Source organism: Ovis aries, chromosome 16, assembly GCF_016772045.2.
Source record: "Ovis aries strain OAR_USU_Benz2616 breed Rambouillet chromosome 16, ARS-UI_Ramb_v3.0, whole genome shotgun sequence".
NCBI classification, from domain to species: domain Eukaryota; kingdom Metazoa; phylum Chordata; class Mammalia; order Artiodactyla; family Bovidae; genus Ovis; species Ovis aries.
In genome coordinates this window covers 14,075,897-14,087,146 of record NC_056069.1, presented here as the reverse complement: position 1 = coordinate 14,087,146, position 11,250 = coordinate 14,075,897, and the positions used below count along the sequence as shown (strand labels likewise).

General features: G+C 36.0%; 1 protein-coding gene across 5 annotated transcripts in view; it reads right to left on the bottom strand.

Annotated features, from left to right (window-relative positions):
* Nucleotides 1-1,803: 1,803 nt before the first annotated feature.
* TRIM23 (tripartite motif containing 23) overlaps nt 1,804-11,250 on the bottom strand; it is a 34,656-nt gene continuing 25,209 nt past the window's right edge. For 3 of the 5 annotated variants that reach the window (XM_012096834.5, XM_060400387.1, XM_042233738.2), the window contains 4 exons: nt 10,392-10,521; nt 9,774-9,884; nt 7,764-7,888; nt 2,315-4,389 (listed from right to left, as the gene is read on the bottom strand). In XM_012096834.5, the coding sequence (XP_011952224.1) occupies nt 4,210-4,389; nt 7,764-7,888; nt 9,774-9,884; nt 10,392-10,521 (546 nt within the window). In that variant the 3' untranslated portion in view covers nt 2,315-4,209. Of the gene's footprint in view, nt 4,390-7,763; nt 7,889-9,773; nt 9,885-10,391; nt 10,522-11,250 lie in introns of all 5 variants that reach the window. The other 2 variants (XM_004016933.6, XM_060400386.1) reach the window with 1 other exon arrangement.

Here is an 11,250-nt window from a genome sequence, read left to right as displayed (position 1 = left end):
GGCATCTTTGGTGATGTAACATTTCCTTTTTTACAAGGTTTGTCTTTCAAGCCAAATAATTTTGTCTTTTGAGCACTCAGTCAGTTCAGTCGCTTAGCTGTATCCAACTCTTTCTGATCCCATGGACTGCAGCACGCCAGGCTTCCCTGTCCATCACGAACTCCTGGAGCTTGCTCAAACTCATGTTCATCAAGTTGGTGATACCACTCAGCCATCTCATCCTCTGTCATCCCCTTCTCCTCCTGCCTTCAATCTTTGCCAGCATCAGGGTCTTTTCCAATGAGTCAGTTCTTTGCATCAGGTGGCCAAGGGACTGAAGCTTCAGCTTCAGCATCAGTCCTAATGAATATTCAGGACTGATTTCCTTTAGGACTAACAGGTTTGATCTCCTTGCAGTCCAAGGGACTCTCAAGAGTCTAAGTAAGTAGTAAGCAAAACTTCAATAAATAGGGAGTTCCTCTGGTCAAAAGTGTTAAATTCCTGAATAGTTATGAAATATTCTTCAAATAAAAGAATCAGAATAAATGAATACCTGAGTCCATGGTTTTATATAATAGTTCATTTACTATTTTCACATCATTTTTCTAATGTAGCTAAACAATTTTTGTCTTCAGGTTATAGTATCTCATCTTACAAAATATATCATCAAAAAAACTATATACTGAGTAAAAATGTTAACATCTAACAAGGGAGAGATTAGTAGAAATTAGAGCAATATGAGTTTAAGTCTTAAACTGATTTCTTCATTCACCCTCATAAATTACTCCATAACTATTCAGAATCACTGCTTCTACTTTCCAAATAAACTCTTTAAGGACTTACAGGAGGTACATGTTCAACAGACCTGTTTAGGAAATTCACATTCTCATGCTTTATATCTAAGCTTGTACTTTTCCTTCTACTGATCAGCAGGAATATTTCCTTTACCCATTGTGTACCACAAACTGATGGAAGAACATGCCTTAACTGTAATATTGTGTCCTCCTTGTAAAAAGAACTAAAACCGGGACACAAAATGACACTTTGCACTATAACATTTATCTTTTTTCCCTAATTTTAGGTGTTTAGACTTATAATTCATTCATAAAAGCTTAATCCTAAATTTTGGGTAATAACTGCCAACAAATGGTGGTGGTGATGCCTCATCCTCCCCAAAATAGAATTTATTTTTGCTTTGAGGGAAATCATGTTTGATTAATGAATTTTTCCATTCCATGTCACAAATTTACCATAATCAGACCTCAAAAACATACATTGCCATATGTCTATTTTAAAGCATGTTTTAAACTATTAGCAAGATACTAATACTTACTCATTAGTTCTTTTCATTTATTACTCTTTATAGGGAAAAGTATAGCTATTTTCTTCCTTATTACCTCCTTGCAAATTGAGAAGTATCTCAGTGTTACATAAAAAGTCTTTCTTTTAGCAATGTTAGCTCAGGATATAACGAGGTTTCCCAAGGCCTTTTCTGAAAACAGCTATTTAAAATATGATATTCTGTGTGAAACAAGTTAAATTTAAAATTTTTAAAGCAATTATTTCACTTTAGTCAGTGTAGAATTTTAGCTCTCCTTTAAAAAACACTACAGTTTTAATATACATTTAAATGTGACTTAAGTTGCAAATAAAAAATAACATTTCTAAATTTTTAATAAACGATCTCAATTTGACATTCAATCCCTATCCCATTTTGTTTTGTTTCTCTTAACCACAGCACAAATATGACTTTAGTTGGTTACTAGCAATACTGCTATATAGATGATTCAGGATGATTCAAGAATTTTTAGAAAGATGATAGGATTTCTTTAAAGTGATCTTAACATTTTATTGCTATCCATACTGATGATTTGTATAATGTAAATAATGGCTTGTGGTGATTATAAAGCATTCCAGAATTATAGACCAAGACTATACACTTGAAAAACCTGCTTGACATAAACTATACAATAGTATTTAGCTTAATACAGAAATTCAGTGCCAGGAGGCAAATCCAAATAGACTGTATTTAAAACCTCTGAAGTTTGACATTTCCCAGAGGGAACTAGCGCAGTCTTGCTAATAATTAGTGAAAGTACAACCAGAGATAAAAATAAGAGCCTGAAAAAAATTCTTGAAAAAATAATAAATACTACTACTAGATACATTATAATCAGGTCTAAGCACAATTTTTAAATTGTGTTGTAGAAATATGCTAGGAATGTGATTTAAAAGTCAAGCAAAACAGGTAAAATAAATTTACAGAAAAAAGCAAGTTTACACATTAGTGTTAGACTGTTTTTGAATTACCTAGTAGACAAAACAGTTCAAGGGATCACAGGCAAATGTAATACTTTTATTTTTCACAGTTACTGCAATCAAATATTAATTTAATTCAGAAGTATTATATGCACAAACTACACTTGTAACAGCATGACCTTTTACTTGAAAAATAAAGGATGAAATATTACATTTACTTATTTACACACTGCCCATAACTGACAGACTTTTAATGCTTTGTTTTCTAAAAGTTTTGTTGTTTTTAAACGAATTATATTTGAAGAGACTGAACCAAAACAGTGCTACCCAGAAGTCACATCTTGTCATCAGCCATCATAAGGATTTAACTTCATCCTAAAGTATGTGATCAGTCATGCCTGACTCTTTGTGACCCCATGGACAGTAGCCCACCAGGCTCCTCTGTCCATGGGATTCTCCAGGCAAGAACACTGGAGTGGGCTGCCATTCCCATCTCCAGGGGATCTTCCCAACCCAGGGACTGAACCCGTGTCTCCTACGATGGCATGTAGATTCTTTATGAAAGAGCCCCCTGGGAAGCACTTCATCTAAAGTATACAGAGCATTTTAAAAAAAAACAACCTATAAAACCGAATCTAGGTATTTTTAAATATAAAATTAGACTGCCATAAGGGAGTTTCCTTAAAAAATGAAAAACAGTAAAGAGCGCACACTTTTTTTACTCACAACCCTGTAATAAATGTGATACAAATTTGTTACACATTTCTTCTTTTCCTTTTGTAGACATGTTTCTCTCAAAAAACCTCTTAAGGCCTTGTCATGAAAATCCTTGATCACATTTTATTGTTTAAATAAATGCACTTATTTTGGGAAAACATTTTAAGGTAATCATTTCTACTGCTTAAATAACTTCTCTTGAGGTAGAGATAATTTCTACTTAGATCTCTACCTTTTATGTAAGACCAACACTGGCTTCTGTATGTAACTTACTACATTTTACCTATAGTCATTCTCCTTAAAGATGCAATATTATTTTTAAAATAATAAAAAGTACTACTAGGTACTTTATATTGAAAAATAGAAGGACGAATTTAGAACTCTGACCTTGGAAATAATATATCCAGGTTCAGCTCTGCAAATCAGTCTTTTCACAAGTGAAGATCAACTAGAATATAACTGACTTTCACAGTTTTTTATTAATTGTTCTTCAGTGTAGTACTAATCTGATATCAGGCCTAGTAGGATTACATTTCAGTCTAACTCATTGGGTTTTATACAAAAGGCTTTAAGAGAGCTTTAATAAAATACTGTATAAAATATTAATCTTCTATAGCTTATAGTTCTTAGCATTAAAGATGTTCTGTTATACTGAACATTAAAGTAATCCTATTATCCAAAGATGCAGTTTGGATTTTATTTCATTAAGTCATTGCCTTTTTTGCTACCGAATACTGCCAAAATCCAGTGAAAAGGCAAGTTAAGAAGCCATGCTTCACTTCATACAGAGGTTCAACAGAACCTCTGGTTCACTAGACACTTGGTTGGCTATTCTTCCTTGAGTGAATAAACCTTCACCTGCTCTTTCACTGTGACTACTTACTTCCCAATGCTGGACTGAATACTAATGGATCCCAGTTTTTCATAACAGTAGTACCAACAGTAAGTAGAATGTGCATGTGTGTGTGCTAAATAATCTGTGTGTACACGTGTAATCTGAAAAACTTAACAAATGTATGTTTAAAAAAAATGTATACCCAGTAAATCCCTGTTCAATCCAATTTAATCTGCTCAATCAGCTATTTAAATTTTACTAGTTTTTAAAAGTAATATTGTACTGAATTCCCAATCCAAGACTCCTTTTATATTAATATATACATTGTAAATTAACTTTCAGATGTAGAATTTCTTACATCATATTATGTGCAAAATAACTCTTAACCACAAAACTTTAAACAACTGCTACATTTAAAATCAGGCAACGTCCAACACTCCAGCAGCCACAAGTTGGCGTGAGAGCCAGTCCAATCCTTCATACAGTCCCATACCACTTCGAGCATCACAGCCCTGAATATACCAGCTTCGGCCACAGCACAATTTATGGAGACTAAGAAGCTCAGTGATTTCTTCTACTGACAGAGCTCCAGCAACATCCTAAAAGATATATACACATTAAAAAATTTTTGCATAAGTCTATGAAAATTAGCATTTTTGTAATTATTGCTATATACAATTCTGCTGGTATCATTTGAAAGTGAAAGTGAAGTCGCTCAGTCATGTCCAACTCTTTGCGACCCCATGGACAGAGAAGCCATGGGATTTTCTAGGCAAGAGTACTGGAGTGGGTTGCCATTTCCTTCTCCAGGGAATCTTCCCCACCCAGGGATCAAACCCAGGTCTCCCGCATTGTAGACAGATGCTTTACCATCTGAGCCACCAGGGAAGTCCCTGGTATCATTTTAACAGAAGCCTAAATTCAACTTTCAATAATCATTCAGAGATTAATGAGAATAGAAAAAGAATTGTTTTGGTAATAACAGTTTGTAAGAACAGTCTTTTAAAAAAAAATATGTGGCTGCATCAGCTCATAGGATCATCATTGTGTCATGTGGGATCCTTCGTTGTAGCACATGGACTCTAGTCCTGGCACACAGTTTTAGCTGCTCCACAGCATGAGGGATCTTAGTTTCCCAACCAGGGATCGAACCAGCATCCCCTGCACTGCAAGCCAGATTCTTAACCACTGGACCACCAGGCAATAGTCTTGCAATGAAATCAATGAAGGCTCTGCCCCTGAATAAAAAATACTGCCCATCTCACTATAAGGCATCTACTTAAAAGGAAATTAATACACATGTATCGTAAGAAATGGCTCTTACGTAGGGTTTATAAAGAGTTTATTAAACTCACCCAAGGAATTCTCTGACAGTCCAGTGGTTAGGACTCAATGCTTTCACCGCCGGGGACCCAGGTTCAGTCCCTAGTCAGGGAACTAAGATCCTGCAAGCTGTGCAGCATGGCCAACAACAACAAAAAACTCTCCAAACAGCACTGAATACCCTTCTTCCCAGAAGCAACCAACAGTAACAATTGCTTTCATATTTTTCCAGAAAACTTCCACGCACACTCATGTAAATGAACAGTACACACCCTAGGTTTTTTTTTTTTAACACATATATTGAAAAATAAAGATACATTTCCATTATCAGAACAAGCAGAAAAAACTTTCCACCAGTATTTTTAACTTCTATATTGCATTCCACTGTAGGTGTAACATCAGAGAGGGCAATGGCACCCCACTTCAGTACTCTTGCCTGGAAAATCCCATGGACGGAGGAGCCTGGTAGGCTGCAGTCCATGGGATCGCTAACAGTCGGGCACGACTGAGCGACTTCACTTTCATGCATTGGAGAAGGAAATGGCAACCCACTCCAGTTTCTTGCCTGGAGAATCCCAGGGACGGCAGAGCCTGGTGGGCTGCCGTCTATGGGGTCGCACAGAGTCGGACATGACTGAAGCGACTTAGTAGCCGCAGCAGCAACAGGTGTAACATAATTTTCTTAACCAGTCTTATACTGAATATTTAAATTGAAAATATGTGCTTATGTGCTATTACATATACATACACATGGATGTAAACATATTTTTAAATACATACACTTGCAAAATTATCTCTAAGACAACCTTAGGGTAACTGTCTTCAGAATACATTACTAGAGATTTACAGGGTAAAAGGGTATATGCATCGAAACCTTTGACAAAGTACTGCCATATTGCCCTCCAAGAAAATGTCTCACATTAATAACCACACCAGCAGTGTATCCTGCCTAGGATTATCAAACATTTTCATCTTTAACAAGATGATAAGTGGAAAATGGTATTTCACTCTGCCTTATTTGCATATCTTTAATCATAATGTGAAGTGTATCAGCTCTTAATAGCTTGCCTTTTTTTCAAATTAAGGGGAAAATCCTTACCGTCTATCCAACTCTTCCTTCTTATGACATCTAAGCCACTTTATTGCATTAAAAAAAAAGCATTCTTATCCTCCTAGAAGCTGTCTCAAAATCTAAGAATCTTCAGCTGCCACGGTTCGAAAGTATCAGTTCTTCAGCGCCCAGCATTCTTTATGGTCCAACTCTCACATCTGCACATGACTACTGAAAAAATCATAGCTTTGACTATATGGACCTTTGTTAGGAAAGTGCTATCCCTGCTTTTTAATAAGTCATCTAGGTTTGTCATAGCTTTTCTTCCAAGGAGCAAGCATCTTTTAATTTTGTGGCTGGAGTTATTGTCCGCAGTAATTCTGGAGCCCAAGAAAATAAAATTTGTCACTGTTTGCACTTTTTCCCTATTTGCCATGAAGTGATGATCTTAGTTTTTTGAATGTTGAGTTTTAAACCAGCTTTTTCACTCTTCTCTTTCACCTTCATCAAAAGCTCTTTAGTTCCTCTTTGCTTTCTGCCATTACAGTGGTGTCATCTGCATATCTGCTATTGCATATCTGAGGTTGTTGATATTTCTCCCATCAATCTTGATTCCAGTCTGTGAGTCATCCAGCCCGGCATTTCGCATGATGTGACAACATACAGCTTGGCGTACTCCTTTTCCAATCTGGAACCAGTCTGTTGTTCCATGTCTGGTTCTAACTGTTTTTGTCCTGATACAGGTTTCTCAGGAGACAAGTAAGGTGGTCTGGTATTCCCAGCTTTTTAAGAATTTTCACAGTTTGCTATGATTCCCACAGCAAAGGCTTTAGCATAGTCAGTGAAACTGAAGGAGATATTTTTCTGGAATTCTTTTCCTTTTTTTCTATGATCCAATGGATGTTGGCAATTTGATCTCTGGTTCCTCTGCCTTTTCTAGATCCTACTTGTACATGTGGAAGTTCTCGATTTACATACTGTTGAAGCCTGGCCTGAAGGATTTTCAGCATTACCTTGCTAGCATGTGAAATGAGTACAACCATACAGTAGTTTGAACATTCTTTGGCATAACCTTTTTTGGGACTGGAATGAAAACTGACCTTTCCAGTCCTGTGGACACTGCTGAATTTTTCAAATTTGCTGGCATATTGGTCTCCATGATGCTCTCTAAAAATACTCATGTTTTTATTTTTTCTGTCTGTAGTGTTCTTTCCTTCAAATACTAACTCAAAGTATTATCTATAATTTCAATTCAAATCCTACTTTTTATAAATCTTAGAAAATACAACCTTTAGAACTACTCTATAATTTTCCATAATACTTTATATTAATATCACTGAAGTCACTTAGCAGTCTTATTAATCTGCACTTAGCAGTATTAGAAATAAACACTTAACATGCAAACCTAAATACATACAAGTTTCTACCTTATTTCTTTCTGTATACTCCAAGGTACCAAGTATGGCACCTTCCATATAGACTGCATTCAAAATACAGTGCAGAAACTTTATATCTACTGAGTTATTTCTCTCAAAATCTTAACAGTTACCTTATAATGTGGAATGCTAAAATAAATATTCTGAAATACAAATGTATTACCTGTTTGTTAGCAAAAATCAGGAGTAAAGCATCTCGGAGTTCTTTTTCTGTTAACAACTTTGCGAGTTCACTGTGTGCTTCACTAACTCTGTCTCTATGACTGCTATCAACAACAAATACAACAGCTATCAAAAAAAGACAAAAATATTCATTTAGTCATTTGTTTAATTTCAGTAAGTGGGCTAAATATTTTAATGTTATATTATGGTGAGTCTACCATCATTATTTTCACAGGAAGGCTGCCTGTTATAGGAGCATCTAGCAATAATTAATGATATGATCTCAAGCAGTTCACCTAACTTTTGGTCTATTTTTTTGCCATCTATAACAGGATTTACAACATTTGCACTACCAAACACATATTGCCTTGCATACAATTTAATATTTTTCTCTTAATGAATGAAAATGTACCTCTCATGATCTACCTACTGATGCTACTTCTTTGATTACTTTGATCACTCTACTTCCTTTACCAAAAGATAGTCTTTTAAAAATAAATAAGTTACCAACTTTATCTCTCCAAGGTATTCTCTTTAGGTGCCTGGCACAGCACTTTCCATAACTTTACTCAAAATACACAGCAGAAACTTCATGAGTTCAGTTCAGTTCAGTTCAGTTCAGTCGCTCAGTCGTGTCCGACTCTTTGCAACCCCATGAATCGCAGCACGCCAGGCCTCCCTGTCCATCACCATCTTCCGGAGTTCACTCAGACTCACATCCATCGAGTCCGTGATGCCATCCAGCCATCCCATCCTCAGTCGTCCCCTTCTCCTACTGCCCCCAATCCCTCCCAGCATCAGAGTCTTTTCCAATGAGTCAACTCCTTTCCAGCTATCTAATGGCAGCTAAACATCCTAGGCTTTCAACCATTCCTCATGTTCAAAATTCCATTTTTTCCCCTTAATCACTGGCTCATACTAACCTAATATCAAAAATTTCAAAGTAAAAATTATCTAGTCTTTCTTCTAGGTGGAAAACAGCTTGATATATGGAACAGAGAGTATGAATATAAGCTTTATGCTGGGGTACAGGAGGCAAAATGTACAATTCATTTATGTGAATAAATGCTAAGTGGAATGTATGTCACATAACAGTTTGGTTAAAATCAAACCACTATGGGTTCTTCTGCTAATGATAACTAATTGTGAATGGAAATAAAGGAGTGGAGCTATTGAGAGGTTATAATGGGATAAATGTTGAGTTGAATTGAATTGAATGGAGCAACAGAACTATACACCACAGATTCTACCCTATACCACAGTATTGCCAATGATTATACTCATATGACGGTGAAGGCAATGGCAACCCACTCCAGTACTCTTGCCTGGAAAACCCCATGGGCAGAGGAGCCTGGTTGGCTGCAGTCCATGGGGTTGCTACAAGTCGGACACAGCTGAGCGACTTCACTTTCACTTTTCACTTTCATGCCCTGGAGAAGGCAATGGCAACCCACTCCAGTACTCTTGCCTGGAAAACCCCATGGGCAGAGGAGCCTGGTAGGCTGCAGTCCATGGGGTCGCTACAAGTCAGACATGACTGAGCGACTTCACTTTCACTTTTCACTTTCCTGCATTGGAGAAGGAAATGGCAACCCACTCCAGTGTTCTTGCCTGGAGAATCCCAGGGATGGAGGAGGCTGGTGGGCTGCCGTCTATGGGGTCACACAGAGTCGGACATGACTGAAGCGACTTAGCAGCAGCAGCATACTCATATGAACACTAATAATACTCTGTGTTAAGAATACCAAGAGGAAAGTACCCTTAATTGCTTACATGTATAAGATAAATATTATGTTAAGTTATAGTTTTTCATGAAATATACCAGAGTACATATCTCAGTCTATCTAGCTTAATTTTCTTGATAGTGTTGGGCGTGCTACCAATATGTAATAGTATGGTCATATATTTAATCAACTCTAAAATATCAGCTTTATTAGCTAAATCAATGCACTGATAACTGGACTGACATTCTAAAAATCTGAAAAATTAAGATGTAATTTTACACTCTTACCTTGAGTATTAAGGTAATAATGTTTCCACAATGGTCTTAATTTGTGTTTTCCACCTACATCCCAAATGGTGAACTTTAGATTTTTATATTCTACAGTTTCCACATTAAAACCTGTTTTAAAAAAAAAAACCAACTTACTTTAATACTGACTTATGAGTGACACACCAAAAACCGGCAACCCCAATTGTAACTGTGACTTACAAATCATCTTCATACAGCACTATCTAACCAACTCCACTTGTAATAAACATACATGGAGGAAATGTATACCTTTAACCAGGGTTAGCCCTCTAATCTAATAGAGTCCTTAAGACCTTGACAGCTGAGTACCAGCTCTGCAACACTACCACCTCCTCATCCCTAATTTTCAGCCAGAGTCATCAATATTTTATTCCTTCCAACTGTCCCACCAATATTTTGTTCTTTCTTACTATCCCCCCTCAATCCACATTTCAATCCCACAGTCACTGAACCTTGCATTTTTCCTCTGAAATGCTGATGTCTTACAGACAATCTCCACATCAAGTGGGCATAAAGTAAGGCCCTGAGAACTCATCTGTAAGTTAGGGCTTTTTCCTATAAAATATTCATTAAGGTAAAAGCAATACGCATACTTACCAATTGTTGGAATAGGCTGCATGAACTCATCCTGTTTTAATTTAAACAAAATAGTAGTTTTTCCAGCACCATCTAATCCTAATGTAACAACTCGAATTTCCATTTTGGGTCCAATGTGAACTCTATTGTCCTATAATTTTTAAAAAAATAAATCTTTTTATTTTGTTATGGAGTTCAAAGTACTAGCACTTACACTTTTATTTATAAAATACCTTTGTTAATTATTTTGTCTCCTACTCATTCCTCAATCCATTAAAATCAGTTCTATTCCCATATTAAAATACCCTGATTCTGATATTTACAAAGAGGAAATGTTTCCTCACTGCTTTGTTAAATCTTGGCTTAGTAAAACTTTCTACATACTATGTAAGCTAAAAAATGCACACACACACACACACACCTATTTTTCCCAGATTTTCTAGCTCAACTGAATCTTCTTTAAATAAGATTTTTCATGCTGTGCTAAATATATTAATAAAAAATAAAAAGTGATGTTTACTTCCTATAAATATTCACTGTTAACAATTTCACATGTATCCCTCCAGACATCTTCCTGTGCATCATACACTGGTTGACATACACAAAGCAGACACACTTAAAAAAAAAAAAAAATACACACTGCAACTAATTTTTTACACTCAATAGTACCTTACGGAATCCTTTCATTTCAAACATATAAAACTACGTTTTTTCTTTCAATTGCTTTATTATATTCCATTTACCACTTGACCAATCCCCACTGACAAATATTTGATCTCTCTGATTTTTTTATATTATAAGTAATACTGCAATGAACATACTTGTTCAATTTCTAGCTGCATGACTACTCTGCCTCACCTCACCCATGTATAAAATGGGC